This window comes from Nicotiana tabacum, chromosome 12 (assembly GCF_000715075.1).
Source record: "Nicotiana tabacum cultivar K326 chromosome 12, ASM71507v2, whole genome shotgun sequence".
Lineage (NCBI taxonomy): Eukaryota > Viridiplantae > Streptophyta > Magnoliopsida > Solanales > Solanaceae > Nicotiana > Nicotiana tabacum.
The window spans coordinates 27,529,046-27,555,643 of record NC_134091.1 but is presented as its reverse complement, the minus strand read 5'-3'; the positions used below and the strand labels follow the sequence as shown (position 1 = coordinate 27,555,643).

Here is a 26,598-nt window from a genome sequence, read left to right as displayed (position 1 = left end):
AGATATCATGTTTAGGCTTTATGCCGGTACCGTTGGGACCCATAGTGGTCGTTTCTTGTTGTTGTCCTACTGATTGCATTGGTATTTCGTACTCAGTCATATTCATTCATTTCATATTATATCTCAATCTCTGTTGTTATTTATTGATACATCATATCATTGTTTTCGGGCTAGTATCATGACATTGTGAGCCCGTGAGAGAGAGACTGGAGAGATTGATGAGTGAGTGAGGCCGAGGGCCTGATTATGAGTGGCATTTATGGGATCGGGCTTCACGCCGCAGCGGTTATACTGATTTATGATAGCGATTGGGCTGAAGGAGCCCCTCCGGAGTCTGCACACACCCCCAGTATGCGCGGTTGATTATATTGAAGGATGGATCTTCCCTGGACACGAATATTGTCTGAAGCATTATATACCTGGAGATGGATCTTTTCCATGGGCTGGATTAGCCCTACTCGGTATTGGGTGACAGATGGTCAGTGATGTATATATTCAGGGATGGATCTTGCCTGGGCCGTATGGGCCATATACTATACCGAGTGATTGTGAGTTTGAGAGTGTGAGCATATGAGGCTGTCAGCATGGTGCATCACATACAGCATATGCATTGGCATGTAGAAGTAGAGGAGTTATACTCTTCATATCATTCAGATTTGATCCATTTTTTTTTACTGTTTTGAGATATCTATCGAACTTGAAAGCATGTCTATATTTCTGCACTGTTATTTTCTATATTGAACTGTGCTGGTTGAGTTCGTCACTACTTTCAGTCCACAGTTTGGATTTGTTACTTATTGAGTTGGTTGTACTCACGCTACACCCTGTACCTCATGTGTAGATCCAGGTACTTCCGGTTACGGCGGCTGCTGAGTGAAGAGTCGAGATCTCGGAGACTATAGAGGTAGTTGCATGGCGTTTGTAGTCCTTGACCCTCCTTCATTATCTTTATTTGTATTTCAGTTCTTATTCCTCAGACATTATAGAAGGTTGTATCCTGGTATAGATGCTCATGTACTCGGTGACACCTCAATTTTTGGGAGAGATTATATTGCGTTGTGGTTTTATTTCGGTTTTTAAAAGGGTTTTCCTTAAGTATTAACTGCTTCTGTTTAATTTTCAAAGCTTTTATTTGGTTGACCTAGTTGAGTAGTTGGCTTGCCTAGTTCCATGATAGGCGTCATTACGACGGTTGGTTTTGGGTCGTGACAAGTTGGTATCAGATCCTAGGTTACATAGGTCTCACGAGTCATGAGCAGTTTTAGTAGAGTCTTGCGGATCGGTACGAAGACGTCTATACTTATATTCGAGAGGTTGTCGAACCCTTAGGAAATTTAACATTCTTGTATTCTTATTGTGCGGATTTGTTGATTATGGTAACTAAACTTCTGTTATTCTATTCTCTTATAGATGGTGATGACACATACTACTAGGTAGGATGGACAACCACTAGTACCACCAGCTAGGGCTGCGAGAGGCTGAGGTCGCGGTAGGGGCAGGGGTGCAGCACGTACAACATCTAGGGCAGCACTTGTATAGTCGCTCCAGCTAAGGAGCAGGTACCCGATACAATTGAGCCAGTGTTTCCAGCTCAGGCACCAGCTGTGCCCATCGTGATTCCAGGCTTTTAGGAGGCTTTGGCCCAGATATTGACAGTTTACACTGGCCTTGCTCAGGAGGTTTTGGCTCAGGCCACACCTTCCACTTCTCAGGCCGGGAGAGATACTCATACCCCCGTTTCCCTTACTCTAGAGCAGGTAGTGTCGGGACTTCAGATACCAGGGGCACTACCAGCCCAGCCGGTTGCAGTTGCCCAGGCTCCGGTAGTCCTCGTTATGGCTAATGATGAGCAGATGAGGCTTGAGAGATTTGGGAAGCTTCGACCTCCATCATTTAGCAGTGCTGAGTTAGAGGATGCTTAGGGCTTCTTGGATAAGTGCGAGCGAATACTTCGAACAGCGGGTATTCTGGAGACCAGTGGGGTCTCGTTCACTACTTTTCAGTTTTCTGGGGCTGCCTTCAGATGGTGGGAGGCTTAAAAGAGGCGCAGGCCGGTCGGTGCAGTACCACTTATATGGAAGGAGTTCTTTGTTATCTTCTTGGAGAAGTTCGTGTCGTAGTCTCGTTGAGAGGAGCTGTGCAGATAGATTGAGCAGCTTCATCAGGATGGCATGTCTGTGACGCAGTACGAGATGAGGTTTTCTGAGTTGGATCGTCACACAGTTTGGCTGGTTCCTATTGACCGGGAGAAGATTCAGAGGTTCATCGATGGCCTCACATATCACTTATGGTTGCTTATAACTAGGGAGAGGGTATCTGGTGCTACTTTTGATGAGGTAGTCAATATTGCTCAGAATATAGAGATGGTCAGCAGTCAGGAGCGGGTTTAGAGGGAGGCCAAGAGGCCTCATGGGTCAGGAAGTTTTAGTGGTGTTCCTTCTAGATGTCAGTTCCACCACGACAGGGTTCGTCCTTATAGGTATGCTCAGACGGCTTGTCTAGTTCACCGTGGTGCATCATCCGGCCATAGTTCATATAGTACACATCAGGGCCAGTCATCTCTTAGTGCCCTCCAGCTCAGAGTTCATCCCATGCACCTTCATTTAGGACTCATCAGCATCGGGTTCTTCTAGTGAGTATTCTAGTGCTCGGGGCTCCCTCCAGTCCCCACCGCCATTCGCAGGGAGGGGTTATTTCGAGTGTGGAAATATGGGTCATATCAAGAGGTATTGTCCCCCTCTTATGGGAGGTCCAGCTCAGCAAAGGAGTCAGCCTACGACTTCAGCACCCGTTACTTCACCACCCGCCCAGCCAGCCCGGGGTGGATCTTAGTCAATTAGGGGTCACCCTTGAGGGGGAGGACGATCAGGTGGCAGTCAGGCTCGATTCCATGCTATTCCTACCAGACCAGATGTTATTGCTATTCCGGTGGACGATACTATTATTGTGGATCGTGTATATCATTCGTGTATAGTGACCATTGGGAGTCTGGAGACTAGAGTTGATCTCTTGTTTCTTAGTATGGTTGATTTTGACGTGATCTTGGGGATGGATTGGTTGTCTCCATGTCATGCTGTTCTAGATTGTCATGCTAAGACTGCGACATTGGCGAGGTTCTCCAGACTATATTCCCAGTAAAGTGATTTCATATTTGAAGGCCCAGCTGATGGTTGGGAAGGGTTGTTTATCTTATTTGGCCTTTGTGATGGATGTTAGTGCCGATACTCCTACTATTGATTCTATTTCGGTGATGCGGGAGTTTCTGGATGTGTTTCCTGCAGACTTGCTGGGCATGCCGCCCGACAGGGATATTGACTTTGGTATTGACTTGGTGTCGGGCACTCATCCCATTTCTATTCCACCATATCGCATGGCACCAGCTAAGTTGAAGGAATGGAAGGAGCATCTTCAGGAACTCCTTGATAAGGGGTTTATTAGGCCTAGTGTGTCACCTTGGGGTGCACCGGTGTTGTTTGTGAAGAAGAAGGATGGTACTATGAGAATGTGCATTGATTATAGGCAGTTGAACAAAGTCACAATCAAGAACAAGTATCCTTTGCCGCGTATTGATGATCTGTTTGACTAGCTTCAGGGAGCGAGTGTATTCTCCAAGATTGATTTGAGGTCTGGGTATCACCAGTTGAAGATTTGGGACTCGGATATTCTAAAGACAGTTATGGTCATTACGAGTTCCTTGTGATATCTTTTGGGCTGACCAACACCCCAGCAGCGTTCATGCATCTGATGAACAGCGTGTTTAAGACTTATCTCGACTCGTTTGTTATAGTATTCATTGATGATATCCTGGTGTACTCTCGTAGCCAGGAGGAGCATGCCCAACATTTGAGGATTTATTTGCAGTGGTTGAGGGAGGAGAAGCTTTATGCCAAGTTCTCCAAGTGTGAGATTTGGCTCAGCTCAATGGCATTCTTGGGATACGTGGTGTCCAGTGAGGGTATTCAGGTGGATCCGAAGAATATAGAGGCGGTTCAGAGTTGGACCAGGCCATCCTCAGCTACATAGATTCAGAGCTTTCTTGTCTTGGCTGGTTATTATCGTCGCTTCGTGGAGGGCTTCTCGTCTATTGCATAGCCCTTGACCAAATTGACCCAAAAGGGTGCTCTTTTCAGGTGGTCGGATGAGTGTGAGGAGAGATTTTAGAAGCTCAAGACTGCCTTGACCATAACTCAAGTTCTAGTTTTGCCTTCAACTTCAGGATCTTATACAGTATATTGTGATGCTTCACGGGTCGGTATTGGGTGTGTCTTGATGCAGGAGGGTAAAGTGATTGCTTATGCTTCGGGCCAATTGAAGCCTCATGAGAAGAACTAACCCCGTTCATGATTTGGAGTTAGCTGCCATCGTTCATGCATTAAGGATTTGGAGGCATTATCTCTACGGTGTATCTTGTGAGGTGTTTACGGATCATCGGAGTCTCCAGCACTTGTTCAAACAAAAGGATCTAAATTTGAAGCAACAGAGATGGTTGGAGCTGCTAAAGGACTATGATATCATCATTCTGTATCATCTCAGGAAAGCCGATGTGGTGGTCGATACCTTGACTAGAAAGGCGGTGAGTATGGGTAGTCTTGCAGTTATTCTCGATGGGGAGAGACCTCTTATAGTTGATGTTCAGTCTTTGGCCAACCAGTTCATGAGATTGGATATTTCATAGCCCAGTCGGGTTCTAGCTTGTGTGGTTTCTTGGTCTTCCTTATATGATCGCATCATAGAGTGCCAGTATGATGATCCCCATTTTCTTGTCCTTAAGGACACGGTTTAGCTCAATAATGCCAGAGATGTGACTATTGGGGATGATGGGGTATTGAGGATGCATGGTCGTATTTGTGTGCCCAATGTGGATGGGCTACGTGAGTTGATTCTTGAGAAGGCCCGCAGTTTTCGGTATTCCATTCATCCGAGTGCCACGAAGATGTATCAGGACTTGAGGAAGCACTATTGGTGGAGGAGCATGAAGAAAGATGTAGTGGGGTTTATAGCTCGGTGCCTTAACTATCAGCAGGTGAAGTATGATTATCAGAGACCGGGTGGATTGCTTCAGAGGTTAGAGATTCCAGAGTGGAAGTGGGAGCGGATCACCATGGATTTCGTAGTTGGAATCCCACGGACTTCGAGGAAGTTCGATGTTATTTGGGTGATTGTGGATCAGCTGACCAAGTCCGCGCACTTCATTCCAGTTGGTACTACTTATTCTTCAGAGCGGTTGGCTGAGATTTACATCCGAGAGATTGTTTGCTTTCACAGTGTGCCAGTGTCTATCATTTCAAATCAAGGCACGTAGTTTACATCACAGTTCTGGAGAGCAGTACAACGAGAGTTGGGCACCCAGGTTGCGTTGAGCACAACATTTCATCCTCAGAAGGACGGATATTCCGAGCGCACTATTCAGATATGGAGGACATGCTACGCGCTTGTGTCATTGATTTTGGGGGTTCTTGGGATCAGTTTCTGCCACTCGCAGAGTTTGCCTACAACAACAGCTGCCAGTCGAGCATTCAGATGGCTCCGTATGAGACTTTGTATGGGTGATGGTGTAGATCTCTAGTGGGTTGGTTCGAGCCGGGGGAGGCTAGACTACTAGGTACTGACTTGGTTTAGGATGCATTGGACAAGGTTAAATTGATTCATGAGCGGCTTCGCACGGCGCAGTCCAGACATAAGAGTTATGCCGACAGGAAGGTCCGTGATGTTGCTTACATGGTTGGGGAGAAGGTCCTGCTGAAGGTTTCACACATGAAGGGTGTTATGAGGTTCGGAAAGAAAGGCAAGTTGAGCCCTCGGTTCATTGGGCCTTGTGAGGTACTTCAGAAGATTGGAGATGTGGCTTATAAGCTTGCCTTGCAACCTAGCTTGTCGAGTGTGCATCTAGTATTTCATATTTCTATGCTCCGGAAGTATGTCGGCGATCCGTCTCACGTTTTGGATTACAGCACAGTTCAGTTGGATGGTGATTTGACTTATGATGCGGAGCCGGTGGCAATTTTGTATCGGCAGGTTCGAAAGTTGAGATCAAAGGATATAGCTTCAGAGAAGGTGCAGTGGAGAGGTTAGTCCGTGGAGGAGGCTACTTGGGAGACCGAGTGGGAGATGCGGAGCAGATATCCACACCTATTTGAGACTCCATGTATGTTTCTAGACCCGTTCCAGGACGAACATTTGTTTAAGAGGGGGAGGATGTAACGATCCGGCTAGTCGTTTCGAGAGTTGTAGCCCTGTTTCCCTATTTACTGCTCCATTTGTTCTTTATAGCTATTATATGACCTATTGGGTTAGTTGTTTCGAGTTCGGAGAGATTTTAGAATAAATTGAGATACTTAGTCTCATAATGAAAAGCTTAAGTTGAAAACGTCAATCGAATATTGACTTACGTGTAAACGACCTCGGATTTGAATTTTGATGGCTCTGTTAGCTCCGCTAGGTGATTTTGGACTTAGGAGCGTGTCCAGATTGTAATTTGGAGGCCCGTAGTAGAATTAGGCTTGAAATGGTGAAAGTTGGAATTTTGGAAAGTTTGACCGAGGGTGGAAATTTCGATATTGGGGTCGGGTTGGATTTCCGGAAGAGGGAGTAGGTTCGTGGTGTCATTTGTGACTTGTGTGCAAAGTTTGAGGTCAATCGGATGTGATTTTATAAGTTTTGGCGTCGTTTGTAAAACTTGGAAATCTCAAACTTTATTAGGCTTGAATTGGGGTGTGATTCATGTTTTTGATGTTGTTCGAGGTGATTTGAGGGTTCGACTAAGTTTGTATGATGTTTTAAGACTTGTTGGTATATTTGGTTTAGGTCCCGGGGGCCTCGGGTTGATTTTGGGTAGTTAAAGGATCATGATTTGAAGTTGAAGAGCTACTGGAGTTTGAGGGATGCTGGTGTAATCGCACATACAAAGTGGGCACCACAGGTGCAAGCCCGTAGAAGCGGGAAAGGAGCCGTAGAAGCGGGCCAGGAAGGAATTGGTAGAGGTCGCAGGTGCGAGGTCCTTTCCGCACTTGCGAGGTCGCAGATGCAGCTAAGAAGGCGCAAAAGCGGAGTGTGAAGGAGTTGAGGGGCGTAGGCTGCTTCCGCAGAAGCGGATCATGGGCCGCAGAAGTGCCTCCGCTGGTGCAAGACCTGGAGCGCAGGTGCGAGCCCAAGTGAGTTGAGTGACTTCTGCAGGTGCGGAGTTTTCACCGCAAAAGCGGGACCGCAAAACCGAATTTTGAGACCGTAGGTGCGGTTTGACTAGGCAGAACATATAAACAAAAGGGTTCGCGATTTTCTTCATTATCTAACATTTTTAGCTCGGATTTTGGAGGTGTTTGAGAGGTTTTTCAAGGGGATTCTTGAGATAATTTCCTTGTGTTCATTTTTCTTCAATAATTATGTTTTCCTAAAGATATTCCACCTAGATGGTGTGTTTTTGAGGTGTAATTTGGGGGTTTGAGGCTAGGGATTTGGAGAGTTGATTCTGGGAATTTGAATGACCAATTGGCGTCAAATTTTGATGAATTTGGTATGACTAGACTCATGAGTGAATGGGCTTTAGGGTTTTGTGACTTTTGTTAGATTTCGAGACTTGGGCTTGGGGGACGGGTTTTGAACCAATTTTGGATTTTGAGTTATAACTTAGTAATTTATTGTAGAATTGATTCCTTTAGCCCGTATTGATTGTATAGTACTGCTTGTGGCTAGATTCTGGTCATTTGGAGGCTGACTTGCGAGGCAAAGGCGTATTGGAGTAGGGATTTGCTCGGATTGAGGTAAGTAACACTTCTAAACTTGGTTCTGAGGATTCGAAATCCCGAACTTATGTGTTATGTGATTGGTATTAAGGTGACGCACATGCCAAGTAACGGGCGTGCACCATGAGAATTGTGACCTGGTCGATTCCATGGCACTGTCTAGTGGTTCTATCTTGTTGATATCTGTGTTTTCATCATTTGATAAAGTAATTGAGTTGTCACTCATGCTAGATATTATGTTTAGGCTTTATGCCGGTATCGTTGGGACCCATAGTGGTCGTTTCTTGCTGTTGTCTTGCTGATTTCATTGATATTTTGTACTCAGTCATATTCATTCATTTCATATCATATCTCAATCTCTGTTGTTATTTATTGATACATCATATCATTATTTTCGGGCTAGTATCATGACACTGTAAGCTTGTGAGAGAGAGACTGATTATGAGTGGCATTTATGGGATTGAGCTCTACGCCGCAACGGTTATACTGATTTATGATAGTGCTTGGGCTGAAGGATCCCCTCCGGAGTCTGCACACACCCCCAGTGAATGCGGTTGATTATATTGAGAGATGGATCTTCCCTGAACATGGATATTGTCCAAAACATTATATACCTGGAGATGGATCTTCTCCACGGGCTGGATTGGCCCTACTCGGTACTGGGTGACGGATGGTCAGTCAATGTATATATTCCGGGATGGATCTTCCATGGGCCGGATTGGACATATACAGTACTGAGTGATTGAGAAATTGAGAGTGTTAGCACATGAGGCTGTCAACATGGTGCATCACATATAGCATGTGCATTGGCATGTAGAAGTAGAGAAGTTATATTCTTCTTATCATTAAGATTTGATCTATTTTACTATTTGAGTTTATCTGTTGAACTTGAAAGCATGCCTACGTTTCTATACTGTTATTTTCTATATTGAACTGTGTCGGTTGAGTTCATCACTACTTTCAGTCTATAGTTTGGATTTGTTACTTATTGAGTTGGTTGTACTCACGCTACACCATGCACCTTGTGTGTAGATCTAGGTGCTTTCGGTTATGGCGGCTGCTGAGTGAGGAGTCGAGATCTTGGAGACTATCGAGATAGTTGCATGGCGTTCGCAGGCTATGACCCTCCTTCATTATCTTTATTTGTATTTCGGTTCGTATTCCTCATACATTATAGTAGGCTGTATCCTGGTATAGATGCTCATATACTCAGTGACACCCCGATATTTGGGAGAGATTGTATTGCGTTGTGGTTTTATTTCAGTTTTTAAAAGGGTTTTCCTTAAGTATTAACTACTTCCGTTTAATTTTCAAAGATTTTATTTGGTTGACCTGGTTGAGTAGTTGACTTGCCTAGTTCCACAATAGGCGTCATCACGACGGTTGGTTTTGGGTCGTGACAGTTCTCTAAGATAGACCTGAGAGCAGGTTATCACCAGTTGAGAATGGCAAAGAAGGATACTCACAAGACAACTTTCAAGACTCATGAATGTCAATATGAGTTTTTAGTTATGCCTTTTGGGATAACTAATGCTCCTTCTTCATTTCAGAGTCTTACGAATTCTGTTTTAAATCATTGTTGAGGAAGTCAGTCCTAGTGTTTTCTTATGATATCTTGATCTACAGTAGAAGTATGTCTGCTCATGTTGATCATGTGAAGGCTGTCTTTAAATTAATGCAACAATATCAGTTGTATGCTAAGATGGCTAAGTGTGCATTTGGTGTGCCTAAGGTAGAATACTTAGGTCATTTAATCAATGTTGCTGGAGTTTTAACTGATCCTAAGAAGATAGTAGTTTTACAGAGTTGGCATATCCCATGTAATATCAAACAACTGAGAGGATGTTTTGGGTCTTGCTAGATATTATAGGAGATTCATTAAAGGTTTTGGTGCTATATGCATACCACTACATAATCAGCTTAAGAAGGAAAGATTTTCTTGGACTCAGAAGTGTACTGAAGCTTTCAATAAGGTGAAACAAGCACTAGTTTCTGCACATGTCTTGGCAATGCTTGATTATTCAAAGCTATTCATTGTGGAGACTGATGCTAGTGGGAAAGAAATTGGGCAGTACTGATGCAACATGGGCATCCTATAGCCTACATAAGTAAGTCCTTCGCCCCAAGACATCAAGCTATGTCAGTTAGGGTTGTTCATGGTTTGACAAAAAACCGATCCAAATCGAAAACTGAACCAAACCGATTAAGTAAACCGATATTTTTCTTGGTTTGGATTGGTTTTGGTTTTAAATTTTAAAAACCGATAATAATTAGTTTGGTTTTAGTTCTATTATAAAAAACAAAAAAATAAACCCAACCAAACCGATAAATTATATATAAAATTTAATAACTATTTATATAAAGTATCATATCTTTTTATAAATAATTTTAAATATTTTCTGCATTTTAATTATTATATATAGATTTTGGTTTATACTACTTATATCTTAAAAGATTACCTAAGCCCATAGTAATAGGAATTGGCCAATTTCTTTTCCATAAGAGACTCAAATTCTCTAACCCTACGTATATACTTTTGCCTAACAGAAGAGTTACAAAAAAATCTCTCACAAAAGTCAAAAAAAGCTACTCAAATTGCAAGACTACGGGCTAAAGTTTGAGAAGATTTTTATGAACGTAAGATTCTAATTTGTTACAATGAATACTTTATCATTGATTCAACAAATTGATGTTAGGCATTGACTAGTTTGGAGCTTAAGCTAAGGACGATGATAGAAGCAGATGCGAAAGTGATCTTTATGAAGAAAAAAGTACAAGTGAATATGATATTATGGATTCTCTCATTCTTTTTTAGTTTAAATACATAATTTTTACTTTTAAATGGACAAATTTGTTTGTACTTTGGAACTTTTACTTTGGCTTATTCTTTCAATTCTATCATGTACTGTAACTTAGTTCACCCGGTACAGTTTTCTATCTTATATTATTGCTATAATTTTAATACTCTGCTTTATATTATATGCTACAGTTTCAAATGTAAATAGTTAAAAGAACTATTACTGTAGGTATTTGAATTTATGCTCTAGTAGTACTTAAAATATTATTGTATAGTGTCGTTTTACTATTATCGACTTATCATTAGCTTATTAAGAACTGAAAACCCGAACCAAACCGAACCAAACTAACAATAACCAAACCGATGGTTTGAATTTAATTTGGTTTGGTTTTGGTTTTAAAATTTTAAAAATCGATTAAATTAGTTTAGTTTTGATTTTAATAAAAAACCGACCAAACCGAACCGTGAACACCCCTAATGTCAGTATGTGATAGGGAGCTTCTGGCACTCATATTTGCAGTCACCAAATGGTCTCACTACTTGTTGCACAAACCTTTCATTGTGAAAACAGATCAAAAAGCTCTGAAGCATCTATTATAATAGAATGTTCACACTGATTTTCAGGTGGCTAGTTTTTCAAAACTCATGGCCTTTGATTTCTCTATTGAATATAAGAAAGGAGTGGAAAATAAGGTTGTAGATGCCCTATCCAGGAAACTTGTTGCTGAGTTGTTAGTTTTGTCCCTGCTAACTCCTAATGATTCTTTGTTCGTTTAGATTCACAACACTTGCCTCACTGATTCAGTATTACAAATGGTGATTGTTAAACTCCAGACATAACCCTACAAGTCCTATACTTGGTGCAACAATCAGTTAAGGTGGAAGGGTAGACTGGGGATAGGAGACAATGTGCAATTGAGGAACCCCATTATTGGACTGTGGCATGCAACTCCTCAAGGGGGACATTCTGGCATGGATGTTACCATTAAAGGATTGCAGTCCTTATTCTTTCGAAAAACTTTTGGCCAAGACATTAGAACCTATATCAATAAGTGTGATGTGTGTCAAAGGCATAAATATGATGTTGCTGCATCTCCTAGAGTATTGCAACCCTTGCCAATTCCTGAAAGAGTTTGAACTAGTATATGCTTGGATTTCATTGAGGGTTTACCAAAATCTAATGGCAAGGAAGTGATCTTGGTTGTGGTTGACAAACTGAGCAAGTATAGCCACTTCATGGCTTTGTCTCATCCTTATACAACTCAATCTGTGGCTCAATGTTTCTTGGATAATGTTTCTAAACTTCATGGCATTCTTGTCACCTTAACAAGTGATAGAGATCCTGTTTTCCTTAGTAGTTTCTGTCAAGAACTCCTCACATTACAAAGTGTCCAATTGCAAAGATCCACTGCTTACCATCCTCAAACTGATGGACAAACCGAGGTCTTGAATAGAACTTTGGAGACCTACTTGAGGTGTTTTTATTCTGAAAAATCTCACGAGTGGTCTTCTTATTTGGCTTTAGCAGAATTGTGGTATAATACTTCGTATCATACAACTATCAGATGCACTCCTTATGAAGTTTTATATGGTCAAAAGCCTCCCATTCACCTGCCCTATCACCCTGGTGAAGCCAATTCTGAGATGGTCGATAGGTCCTTGAAGGCTAGATATGCAGTGATTCAGTTGCTGAAATTCCACATTGTAAGAGCTAAGCAAGGGATGAAGGATATTGCCAATAAGCATAGGACTGATAGGTGTTTTGAGGTGGGTTACTGGGTCTGCTTGAAGCTTCAACCTTACAGACAACTCTCAGTTGCTATCAGACCTTTCAACAAACTAGCAGCCAAGTATTTTGGTCCTTATCTTATTATTGAAAGGATTGGTGTTGTTGCCTACAGGTTACTACTACCTGCCGATATTCTGATTCATCCAACCTTTCATGTTTTACAACTCAAAGGGTGTTTTGAGGTTCCTACTACCATTAACCGTTCACCAGTCCTCCATCTTTCAAGTCCCTATTGCCCATTGCCTGAATCTATTCTTGAGCGGAGGATGGTTAAGAAAGGCAACAAAGTTGTTTGTCAGGTGTTAGTCAAGTGGACTGGAATGGATCGTGCGCATGCTACTTGGGAGTATTTGACTGAGTTACAACATAGATTTTCCGTTTTCCATCCTTGAGGATAAGGATCATCTTTAAGCGAGGGGTATTGATGAAAATGCAAGAATACAGAGGAAATAGAATAATATGCAGAAGGAATGGAATGAAGCAGCAGCTGATATCGAGTTAGTTATAGGTGTCAGTGAGTTAGTTACAAAGTTAGTTAGAAGTTAGTTGAAGCAGTGTAGAGAGAAAGACAGTATCTCATTACTTTCCATAGTTGTGATATAAATACATTACTACATTGTAATTGGAAGCATTCTTGAATAAAGATCGCTCAATTCTCTCTTCCTAAATCTTCTCCCAACTAATTCTCTCGGTAGTTCCCTGAGCTAGCTATCGTCTTCTTCGAGCTTAGCTCCTGGATTAGCAAATTTCATCGTGATTCCAACTGATTGCATCATATAGTAAATTCTATTATGATATGACAAAGAAGCTTATGCCGACGTTGACATTTTCTTTCCATTGATACAAACAAAAAGATGGCAAGAGGCAACAAGTCTATTTTATTTTATTTTATTATTTTAAAAGCTATAATAATTTAACGTTATATTTAAGTGTTAATAAAAAATATTTACAAAAATTTAGTGAAAAGTAATAGGAAAATTTTGTATTTCATAGCTTGAAACGAAACTTTTTACTGTATTTGAGTCCGCCACTCGACCTCAAACTTGCGTACTTTCTTTGAATAAAAGCTGAATCTTGGAGATCTTCTTAATAGCATTGCTAGTACACTACAGTGTAAATTATACTCTGTTGGAAAAAGTGTCAAATATACCTCTCTACTATGAGAAAAGGATCAAGTTTACTCTCCGTTATACTTTTGGTCTAAAAATACTCCCGCGGTTATATAATTGGCTTAAATATGCCCCTTCTCCGTTAAGATTGTCCAAGGTAGACACCCAATCCCACGTGGCACTGGAGTTTTGACCACGTGGCATGCCACCTCACCGCCCCCAGCCCATTTTACCCCTCTCCTTCACTTCTTCTTCCGCCACTAGCACCTCTTACCCCTTCACCACTAGTGCCACCATCAACACCACTATGACCACTATTTTCACTATCTCCACCTCCACTAACACCCTCAAAGCTTCACACAGGAAAAGCGCCTCACCAGAATCAACTTCCAAGGTCTTGGGGACATGATATTAAGCTAGCGTTTGGCCATAGATTCCCAAATTTGTTCTGAAAAATCTGATTTGGGTGAAGTTTGGTTTGAAGATGAAAATGTGTTTGGACATCAGTTTTCAAAATATATTTTTCAAATTTATTTTGAAAAAATATGAAACATGACTTATACCCACAAGTTCTAAAACTATCACAAATACCCAACAATACCATTATCAATAACATTCATTATATTATCGCAATCCATAGTCCTAAACATAAATAAATTTGATACAAAATTATCATTTTTATAATGAACTACATGATACACTATCAGGTGACCGAAAAGACGAAACAACATTGTTACAAAATAATAAATGGTGGGCTCTTTTATAAAATACAAAAGTTTGGGGCAATTTTTTAAAAATATAATAGTGATATTTTGGCCCAAAACCAGCTATTGAGCTGGTTTTGGGATTTGGGATATGGGATTTTGCCAAAATGTAGGAAAAATCTATGGCCAAACATGTGTTTGCCAAATAAAACCCAAATTTATTTTGGCAAAATCTATGGCCAAACGGGTCCTAAGCTAGCGTTTGGCCATAGATTCCCAAATTTATTCTGAAAAATCTGATTTGGGTGAAGTTTGGTTTGAAGATGAAAATGTGTTTGGATATCTGTTTTGGGTGAAGTTTTGTTTGGAAAAACATGAAACATGACTTATATCCACAAGTTCTAAAAACTATCACAAATACCCAACAATACCATTATCAATAACATTCATTATATTATCGCAAACCATAGTCCTGAACATAAATAAATTTGATACAAAATTATCATTTTTATAATGAACTACATGATACACTATCAGATAACCGAGAAGACGAAACAATATCGTTACAAAATAATAAATGGTGAGATCTTTTATATAACACAAAAGTTTGGGATAATTTTTAAAAAATATAATAGTGATATAGCTGGTTTTAGGATTTGGGATTTGGCCAAAATGTAGGCAAAATCTATGGCCAAACATGTATTTGTCAAATAAAATCAAGTTTATTTTGGCAAAGTCTATGACCAAATGGATCCTAAGAATCAAGGAAAAATGGTAAACTACTAGAATCATCCTTAATACGACTCAAAAGATTACACTCAGGTGCATCCTTATTATTTTCTAACTTCATGGTACATATGATGACATAAGATCTAATTAGTTAATTATTATTTTTATAAAAATTATTTGTACCAGAAAATTTATGATCATTTTTTCAATTGTAGTGGAAAAGGTGGATGGAGCATGAATATAACTTTCGGGTGATTTTGGAAATACTATTCTTGTGACGGTTTTGAACATTAAGGGCTATGAAATATAACAGTTGAGAACTTGAAGGAAATTTATTTAAGATTCTTATATGAATGACGACATAATTCATCACCCTCAATTAATTAAAAAATAATTTAAGACAACTAAATATTTTCATCACATACTTATATTTTATTGAAAAATTTTAAGTGACTTGGGAATGCTTACAGATAGACAAACTTCAGTGTCCTAATCACAAAATGAAGTGAGGTCAATTTTTAATTGTTGCTTCCCCCGCTAACACTCTATAAGAAATGTGATATTAGGAATAGAAAGAAGACTTGCGAAGTTTTAGGGAGAAAGGTGGAAATGGTGAAAATAGTGGTGATTATAGTGTTAATGGCGGCACTCCCGGTGAAGGGGTAGGAGGTACTGGTGGTGGAAAAAGAAGTGAAGGAGAGGGGTTAAATGGGTTGAGGGCAGTGAGGTGGCACCACGTGGCCAAAATTCCAGTGTCACTTGAAATTAGGTGTCCACCTTCGACAATCTTAACGGAGGAGGGGCTTATTTGAGCCAATTGTATAACCGCAGGAGTATTTTTAGATCAAAAGTATAATGGAGGGTAAACTTGATCATTTTCTCATAGAAGGGTATATTTGGCCTCAGTCCCTTTTTAGTTTCATTCAATGTATCATTAACGCATAACTTGGTCTGATTTATATTAACGCAACAGTGAATTATATTTATACATTTTCATAATTTGGGTACGTTAAGCTAGAATTGATATCTAAAAAAATTATGGAAGTTCAACATAAATCGAACTTTATATGTATAGTGTAAGATGAACGGCATGTCCAGTGAGTATCATCGTACTCTCCACTTAGGCGTTTTCCTTTTTGGGCCCGGGGGTTGGGGTACCTTCGTTGGGTATTTGAAAAAATGACATTGTATAGCCGATGTAAAAGTAATAGCCGATAAAATATATAACATTTCTATATTTTCAAGTTATATACAAAAATTATACAAATTTTATACACTTTTTCGGCTATAAGATATAAATAGTTTCTGATGTGGGCTAAAAGTGATAATACCCCTTGGTATTTTCCACCGAAAAGTTGCAGAAATATGACACTTTTTGGGTAGTCTTTAACTTTTGACCCTTGCTGGTCCCATGAGCAGAATTTCAAGGTCAAAAGTTAAAAGTGTTGTTCATGGGGCAAGCGAGGAGCAGGAATTGATAAACTTAAAGTTCTGCCCCTGAAAAGCAAAGATAAAAATTCAAGACCATTCACTTTGAGTGCTATTTGTGCACTTCTACAATATACGAGCCATGTAATGACTTTGTAAACAATAAAGTAATGAAGCCCAATGAGAGACACAACCCAAACACAATAAAGCGTTCTTTGCCCAAATGGAGCTATAATCGTAAAAATTGCACGGGGCATCTTATTTGGTCGCCCACATTTAATCTGTACCCATTTTTTCATATTTTCTTAAAACTTGTATCCATTGTTTAAACAATTTCAAGTTTATTTTGTCCTCTTTCTTCTTCTTCTTCTTCGGGTAACAGTGATTTTATATGGTGTTTGTGAACATATTTAAGGTAGTTTATGATGTTTTACAATGATGAGTTGTTGTGGCGCTTTATTTTTTTTACTATTGCTAAGAGTTTCTTCTTTTTCTTTTTCCTAATTGCAAAATGAGTTCGTTAGATTTATTATTGTTTTAACAAATTGATGATTGGTTTGTTTTTGATGATATTTGGAGGTTATGTTTCAAATTTGAGCTCATTTGGAGTAGATTTAGGTATTAAATCATATATTGGATTGTTAAAATTCGAAGAACAAATTTACGTTTCTGGACAATTTACACTTTAGACCTATTTGGCCTTAAGTGCATGAAAACGATGATTGCACTCAGATCTTTTGGCTTTAAATGTATCTGAAGTGCAATTTTTCACTTCAGACTTATTGGCCTTAAGTGTAGGAAAACGTTTGTTGCACTTCAGACCTTTTGGCCTTAAGTGCATATGAAGTGCAATTTTTCATTTTAGACTTATTGGCCTTAAGTGCATGAAACCATTGGTTGCACTTCAGACCTATTTGGCTTTAAATACATGTGAAGTGCAATTTTTTCACTTTAGACTAATTTTTTTTAATTTCAGACCCGATAAGCCTGAAGTTGATCGTAAAATAGGTAGGGTTGCAATTGTTTTTGTAAAGTGATTCATTTGTGACACCAAAATCGAATATAGATGCAAAAGCCCCGCTATAACCCTAGACAGTATTATGACCGACCATTGAGCCCAACCTAGAAAAGTGTTTGCATAGTCATGGGCCCATGACATATGATACTTTCAATTTTTTTTTCCTCAAAATATTGATTATTCATGGAATTTGATCAGTTTTTGAAAAAAAAAATCGAAAAAACTCTAAGAATTTATTGGGGCAGTTTTTGGGTGAATAAAATTTCTTCTGCTCACAACTTCAAAAAAAATTCGAAAAAACTTTAAAATGCATGTTCAAATGTTCAAGTACAACTTCAACTTCTAAAATTATTTTTCAACACAAGTAAAAAAATTCTTCTTGTCAAGTTTTAACCAAATTTATGTCCAAATACCTACTTAAACATTGGGCTTTCTCTATCACTCAGAGAAAGTAAGTGGCAAAGATTAGGTCCATTTCCTCTAATTCATGGGACTAAAAAGGAAAATCAACAATTAACGTAGACGCATGGAACAGCAGGTCGATTCAAATAGTGGGCTTTGAATCAAATTTTAATTAGACTGACTAATTTTCCTTCTTCTCCACACCTTCCCTAGCTAGTGGCCACCCTCAAAACAAGAAAAATGAATGATTTAAAAAAGGAGAGTTTTTGCATTTGTTTCACCCACAAATGAATGATTTAAAAAGCGAGGTTGAATCAATTACGCCACTACTTTAGATGCTTAGGTCTATGATGATTATTTTTGGAATATTGCTGAAATAAAACAAAATATTTTGAAGACAAAGTGCACCAGTCAAACACTCATGTTTCGTAGGCCTGCCCCATGGGCTCTCTAGTGTTGAGTCTGCTGACACTTGGCTTTTCTCAAACAGAACAATCGTTTGTTCCATTCTGGCCTTCTATCTTTGTACTTATTTTAGTTGCTTAATGCTTAAAAATGATTATTCTGATGCAAGAAAAAGGAAAAAAGAAACAAGAAACAAAAGAGAGAAAAAGCCCTATCGAGTATGAACTAAGCTAAATACGTGAATGAATGAAAGTCATCAGTTTGCTTAAAAAAACTTTTTGTACTAAAGGATTGTTGAATCGAATGGCATACGCAGGGTATTTTTTAAGTGGTGTTACAATTTAAAAAAATGGACGTATGAACAAATTACTATAACAATAAGCGGTGTCATCTTTATATTTATCCTCAATATTTTTATTTTCTTATATATATCTAGTAAAAAATTTCGACGAAGTAGTGTCGCGTGACACCGCATGCAACAAGGTACATACGCTCCCGGTTGAATTAATTAAGCCATTTCCTCTGATTTTTCGGTCATTGACTATTCACGAAATTACATCCAATAATTTTGAAAATGGATAATCTTGATTTTTTGACCCCAACTTCCCTATAGACAAATCTTTAAGGCCAAAAAGTTAAAAATACATCCCGTGGGACAAGTTATGAGCAATATTTATTGAATTTGAAGTTTTGCCCACATGACCAAATCGATCGAAATTCTTTCTACGGAGGTGCAATGCTGCGTAAAATTTATTAAACTATGAGTTATGAATTATTTCCAAATATTATTAGTGCAGTTATTTGCCGATAGACAGGAATCAAATATTCCCTCTTTTCCGTATCTTTTACCACGTTGCACTTGTTTTACTGATTACACGTAAAAGGGAAATGTTGAGATATATGTAAAAGAAAGTTTTTACCCCTTTTTAGAAAAATTATACGAAACTTTAATGTGACAAATGATAAACGAGGACGGTGGTACAGGACACTGTTGAGGAAAGCATTCAACTCTAGATTTCACAGACACTGGCAACCAAAATTTTATCCAACTCGAAGATAATGGATTTGTGGTCCATTTAAAAAGGGTTTGCTTTGTTTAATGAAACTCTAATATTACATGTTCCACTTTTAACGAACACCTATATCGTGGATATTTACCTTTTCATTGACTTTGTGTCACTAATTTTAGTGGAGTATTAAAACTGATATCTACTTGTGATGTGTGAATAGTATTGTACTGTACAAGAAAATCTCGATATCTAAATACTACTCCAGTTATTACATATTGGTGTTCAAATATACTCGCGATATCAAGGGAGTATTAATTAAATGATTTAATAACACATTCTTATTATAATTTAAGTGGTTAGAAATCCCTATAATCATTTGTTAATTGTCTCACGTTGGTTATAAGAATTTAAAAAGAGCTTACAACTCATTATCCTAAGTTTTTTAGCGTTTTATTTATCAATCTTATTGGATGTTTGAAATTCTTTTATATGGTCTCAATATTAATTAATGTTGATAATCTATTCTTATAATATTTCTCTTGATATACCTTCTACTTCATATATTATTCTAGGCTAGCTTCTCACTCTCTTCTTCTTCTTTTTTCTAGTTTATTGTCCATTAAGCTGAATGGGCGATTTGTCTATTTTTCTCACAGTAAACAATACTATATTTCCGCAGTAGCAATAAAATACATAAAATAAATTTGAGTACTTAGTATGGTGGTCCTTTGAATGATTTCTTGGTCAGACTGACTAAATGCTATTAGCAATTTAGCACTGTCTTGCCCCTTGAATGATTTCTTGATTAGACTTTCTAAATGCTAATAGCACTTCTTCTTTTTTTTTTTTGACTACATTCGTTTCATCTATAAAGTTTATAGAGAAAATAATTCATCTTCTAGAAAGCTCAAATGATCTCTTGTAGATTAGTGCATATAATTGTCATGCTCAGTGATGGCAAAATAGTTTTTTAAAAAAATAGTTAATCACCCATATTATCTACTAAAAATGGGTTGGACAATAAACTTTTTAAAACGAGTCAAATATGGATAAAAAAATATATTATCCATTTAGTAAATAGATAATTAATATGTTTAACTTTTACATTTGTAAAACCTCAAATTGAGGGTTATTCAAGTTTGGTAGACTAAAAATTCTCCTAAAAGTGATCGTATTCATAAACCCATGGATAACATGGTTACCCATATTATTCGTCGGTTAACCCATTTTTATCCATAATGGTATCTATAAATGTGCATTGCACGTTAATAATGGCACATGATTTTTTAAATATTTATTTGTATGAAGGAACAATAAAATTTAATTAATGAGAGAAATTTTATATATAATACTATAACAATCATCTAAATACCGAAAAATATTATTACATTAGCATAATACGTGAATTAAAAATGAAAGGACATCATCAGAAATTATATAAATGATCAATTTTAGTTATGTTAAGTAGATAATTATGTATTGTAGTTTAAAGGTATCTAATGTGATGATATCTTACCGAACACTTCTTTATAGACGTTGTTTTTTTGTATATATTTTCTTCTAATGTTTTGGTTACTTTGCCATAACCAAAACTCTTGTTGTCGATATTGATATCTCTCTTGAAAGTGAAACATATAGTTATTCATGTAAGAAAATATATTGTGGTAAATATAGTTTAATATTTAGGATGTTTGTCCTTGTGCTTTATTTATTATAACTATAAAATATTAACATACTGAAAATTATTTTCACACAGATTTAAAATAATATTCTTTAGTTTCGGAAGACAAAAGTTGAATTCGGGGATAAACACATACTTAGAAGCACATTGACCAGTATTATAAGTTGTGCATGTATGACGTTATTGTCAAAACTTCTATACACCATATGTCTACTATTACATAAGCTATTCAACGGATCTAAGTTTTCAGTAGCATGACATGCATATTTTTCTTCAAAATCAACCTATATGCAATGGAAGATCAATTTTAACTTAGTCTATTATATATATTGTGACATTAACATACGTAACAAATAATGAACTTGACAACAAACATGTACGGTAGAAGGCCATTTGGTGTTAAAATATTTAAGAATTCTTCTTGATAGTAATTGTTGGTATCATCTTCTGCTGAGTCAAAACTGAAAAATATTTTGTTTTTACCATAAAACTTAGCAATCAACCTTTTATTTAGTTGATCAACATATACATATCTGCTAGCTAAGAAAGCTCTTTAATTTTTATCATGTAAATTGCACAGATTGTGTTTTAATCTAATGATAAAAATATTTTTCTTATTAAATGCACCACTATTACCATTGGGGTTGATAACCAAGTGTTCTAGAAGAACCAAATCATCTATTATTGGATGCTCTTCTTCGTTTCCGACACGAAGCAAGAAGTCACTAAATGTTGAATCTGTTCTTACTTTTATATTTCTTGTTCTTTGAGTATTTTTCATTTGAGGTCAATAAGTATAATTTTGGTAAGCTAGTATTTACAGTTTCTGCTTTGGTCAATATTGGAACTATTGATCATACCTGAGAGAAATCACCTCCCAAATTATTACTTTTCCACCAAACGGTTCATCGATATCCAATATATCTCTAAAACTTTTGGTAATTGTTTCGGTCGTTAGACGCTTAGCCAAAAGCGCTTCATCCCATATTATCACTTTTGCTTTCCTTATAAATTTTGCACCATTGCTCTGCTTTGATATATTTGTGATGGTCATTTCAGTTATTTGAAGAGGTATATCAAATCTAAAGTGAGTTGTACCCTCATAATAAAGTCGTTGCCGGTACACCACTTGTTATATTGCTAACAATATCATGCATGTTGATCTAACATTTTGCAAATAATGTATGACATAGGAATATTATTTCGATTCCGCCGGAGGCATCTACAAAGGATAATCCCGCTATACCAAAATCAATTTTTTATAATACATTCTTGAAAGCTTATTTTTGTTAAGGATTTAGCTTTGATTGTGCTTCCTCAAACACTTGTATGGCCCTCTTAATATTATACTAATATTTTTTACTTTGTGGTCTATTTTTTTTAATCTCTAACACTTCTTTTATGGAATAAATTTATGTACCATAAGATTTTTTTTAACTTGAAAAATAATTTTACTCATATGATGAATTCAAAAAATAATATAGTTTGATTCTCTTGCTAAATAATTAATTGAAAGATTTGATTATTTGGTTTTAACATAAAATATAATTTATTTTCTGTTAATTTAGATTCTTAATATTAGTTCATCTCATGTTTGAATATTTAACCATAATTATAATTTTATTCACCATAAATTTTATTTTCAAAGAATAAAAAGATCGATTTGATATTTCACTTTTAGATCTTTATGTTTGCAAAATTATTAGTGGTATGGGCTATTACCAACCTTTTTCTTTCTTTTCTCACACATTTATATTCTTAAAAATTTTCTTAGTTGTTCTTTAATAATTGGGTATATTTTTCTATATTACACGCAAAAAAATATATTTGAGTAGGAAAGCAGTTCAAATATAATATAATAATATATTATTGTGGAAATTATTTTCTCAATTTCAACGCTTTATGCAATCCGTTTATCATTTTTTTTTTGTATTGAATATTATAGAGTGATAATGTAGTACCAATATGGAGGATTCTTGTGAAATTAATTTTATTAAACCTTCCTACATATTTTTAATAAGAATTCAATAGACAAGATTGTATTAATAAAGAAGTTATAGTAGTCCAAAAAACAAGTTATTACAGGTATATCCTTTCCCTATGAGTTTTTCTCTTTAACATTTTAGGGCTATTTTAGTCTATAAATATTATATTCGTACTTTTATAATAATATATAGGCTCTCCTGTTTTAAATGGATTTGGACAATATAATATGTTTTCAAATTAAATTAGTAATAATTTTTTTTTAAGAAGTATATCCTAAAAGTAATAGGATTACATGGCTAAAAATATGTCCATATATCGAAAGTAATTATACTAATATAAAATCTAACATATTCCTAAAGGTATAATATGTAGTATTATATATCTATGCCCGAAAATAATTATACTAATAGGATTCCTAAAGGTAATCATGTAAGATTCCTAACGTATAGTATTATGTCCTAAAACTAATAGGATTACACGGCTAATGTCTAGAGTTCCGATTATGTCCTTTTATTGTGGGTTATTATGCTTAATATTAAAAGGTTATTTTTGTAATCCAATATTTTATTCATGCTTTTATAATAATATAGATATAGATATAGATAGATAGATAAATATGAGTCGAGTTAGATAATTTATCCGTTTTTTTATTACCTGTTTTCAAAGCGTCCCATATCGACTCTTCGAGACACCCTTTAAAAATGCAAAATTGATACCCATGCATTGATTATGTACTCTTAAATTTCTTTCTAACAGAAAAAAGAAAAGAAAAGAAAAGAAAGAACTTTCTCTCAAATAAACCAAAAATTGCTCAAACAATCACATTAGCACATTGTTTACCCGAAAAATGGATAGAGTTGAATTTATACGTAGTTCTAAGGATACGCGGTATAACTTGACACAAATCGTAAGAGTAAATAGAAATATCGAATATTGACTATCAAGAATGAAAATACAAACAAGGTTGAAGGGAGGATGATTTATGAGTAAGCAAGATGAAAATAAGGTATAAAGTTCAAAATGATAACCTCTCAATATGGAGCATATGCACAATATCTGAGTTATGATTTCTTAATGTCTCAATGGTTGTCCTTTACAGTGATAATAGCCGTCACTTTTATAGGGAGATCCTACTTTAGATATATTTAAAAATACATAGTGGGGAACCATGATAAATCAATTTTTTCCTTTTTCCTACCGAGATTCTCTCCCTTAGTGCGGCTGCAACGACTCTTGTCTATAGGCTCGATATTGACTCGAGCTCGATACTGAATCGAGCTCGATATTGATTCGAGCTCGATTTTTACTCAGGGCTCGGTATTGATTCAGGTTCAGCATTGGTCGGTCTTCGGCTCTCAAGCTCAATAATGCTGCTTCGCATCATGGTTCGATTTGGATTCGAGCTCGATAATGACTTCGAGATCGGTATGGATCGGTCTCTGAAACTTGAAGCTCGGTAACCCGGCTTCGGATCTTATCTTGAAATCATGAAGACGCTCTACGGTGCTTTTCGGTCCATTGTGTTCCCATCTCGACCAGTCGTACGAAGGCCGAAATCGGTTTCGACCGTATACAGATAGTCCCCTCGTTTCTTGGGAAGGATGTGACAAGAAACGATATGATTTCCCAATGGTTCGATCAGATATACACGTATGTCAGCATCGAGCCCGACCATGACGTACGTGATAACTGTCCCGTCGGTTCAGTTTACCAAGGCATTAAATGCGTGTCAGACGATGGTCGTCCACTGCTGATATTGAACCGCCATTCCCTAATCTATAAATAGCTTTCCTTTTTACCATTTACCATTTTTACATCTCTAGTTTCCAAATTTTCTAAGCTCTTTCTCGTATCTTCTGTGTTTTTCTGCAATCCTGTGATTTTTATTGCAAAATCTTCCTTCTGTGATTTTCTCTGCAAAACCCTTCTTCAAAACACCACATCTTTGTCATCTCCTTCTATTCTCGATCTTCAAAACGAAAATGGTGAAAACATCAAAAGCTGTTCCTCAAAAAGAAAAAACTTCTTCTTCACAGCTGCCGCCGACAAAACACCGGTGGAGCCACGGCCTGAGGAGTGTGTTCCCGGGGCATGTGTTCTTACCTCCGATTTTAAGGTCGACAAAGTTTCGTCAGTTTCGGCCCGATGCGAACCAGTATCGAGGTATATGTGTTCGATAACCGAGGGGCATCTCGAACAAATAAGGAATGATTGCAACTGGGAGAACAAAAAAGTGGTAATTCTGTCTCCCGAAGAAGATATTACTACTCATGTGAAAGGATTTTTAACTGTGCATACTTACCCTTTCACGTTAGGTCCTCTCGACCCTGTTATCATCGATTTTTGTCATCAATAACAAATAACCCTAAGCCAAATCCATCCTTCTTCTTGATGGATCATTATTTTGATTCGTTTCTTTGCGAACAAAATCGAGGGGATGTCTTTCACCCTCGACCACCTCATTCGATTGTACAGCCCCCGCCTTTTTCGAGGCGGGTTAATAAAACTTTAGCATCGGGCTACCAAGGTCCTGTTCTCGAGCATAGACGAGGACAAGGATCGAGGCTGGATGGGTAGGTTCGTTCGATGAAGACTTCGGACCTAATACTGACCGAGAAGATTCCATTTCCTGAGGAGTGGAACACGAAGCGTAAGTCTAACTCCGCTTGTTATCTCCTATTGTTTTTCCCCTTCGTTTCTTTCTCACTGATATTCTCTTTTTGTAATGCAACGGTTCCTTGGATGCCCGGTGTAGTTCCTGACCTTAAGAACTAGGTACGGGACCTGGATTTGACCTCTACATACGCGAGCGCTCATGGCGTGATTTGTCAAAGGGTAGATGGGAGGCCAAAAATCATGGTAAGCCTCTTTCTCGTATCTTTGATAGTTCGAATGAAGCATTTTCCATACATTTAATCAATTCTCTTGTGTGTAGGCCTGCGCAAAGATGCGGTTTTGACGCCCCCGTCCGGTGAGGAAGAGGCTTCGGGCTTTGTTCAAAAACTAGTGAAGGATAATAAGAGAAAAAGGGCCTCTACTTCCGAAGATCCAAAATCGAAGACGAAGATGGCTCGTAAGCCGAGGAAGAATACCATCCATTTGACCAAAGAATCAGTTCGACATCTAAGGGATGAAGACGAGGTTGAAGAAGACGACGGGTCTGTACTGGTGGCCCGAGTGAAGAAAACCATTGATGCCTCAACGGTAGCTAGATCGATGGTGGTTTGTGTGTCTCCGCCTCGAACTGAGGCGGTATCGGAGAAGGATTCGGGCAAAGTCCCCGAGTTAATGGAGGTCGAGGATGCCTCCCAACGAAGTCGACAACCGGTAGGTATATCCAAAAGGGTCGATCTTGAAGTACTCCAAACCAGGGAGAACATCCCAAGCGACTCGCTTGGGGAAATAGTAATCGGAGGCTCACCTACTCTCCCCGCCTTTTCCGAAGGTGCGATTCGAGAGGCCCAATCTTTGGGGGCCCTCGAGGTAGACTGTCCTCATGAGGGAGAGGAACCTTTTTGTGATATGTTTACCGGTATCGAGGATGCTGTCGGCCCTAGTGATGCATTGGGTCTTTTCCATGAAGTGCAGAAGGCTCTTAATCGGGTAAGCCCTAACTCACTTCATTGGTACCACCTTCATGTTTGTTTGTTTTTTTCTAATTTCTTTTCTTCTTTCTTCGCAGGCCACAATGGTTCATCGAGAAGCATGTTCTCGAACTCGAGCTGAGCTACGCCGGTACGAAGGAGACCTCCGGCGGGTCACAAAAGAGAGGAATGCCCTTAGACTCCTCTTTGGGCAAAA

General features: G+C 37.9%; 1 protein-coding gene across 1 annotated transcript; it reads left to right on the top strand.

Annotated features, from left to right (window-relative positions):
• Window positions 1-9,372: 9,372 nt before the first annotated feature.
• Window positions 9,373-9,817, top strand: LOC142167061 (putative mitochondrial protein AtMg00860). Its single transcript, XM_075227214.1, has 2 exons — window positions 9,373-9,531; window positions 9,659-9,817. The coding sequence occupies exons 1-2, from the start codon at window positions 9,373-9,375 to the stop codon at window positions 9,815-9,817; spliced, it is 318 nt and encodes a 105-aa protein (XP_075083315.1).
• The last annotated feature ends 16,781 nt before the right edge of the window (window positions 9,818-26,598 follow it).

Excerpts from the sequence above, each read along its gene's own strand:
- LOC142167061 (XM_075227214.1), top strand. The coding sequence starts at position 9,373 with ATGTCTGCTCATGTTGATCATGTGAAGGCTGTCTTTAAATTAATGCAA. Across the intron at positions 9,532-9,658 it reads TAACTGATCCTAAGAAGATA|CTTAAGAAGGAAAGATTTTC; the intron begins GTAGTTTTACAG and ends CTACATAATCAG.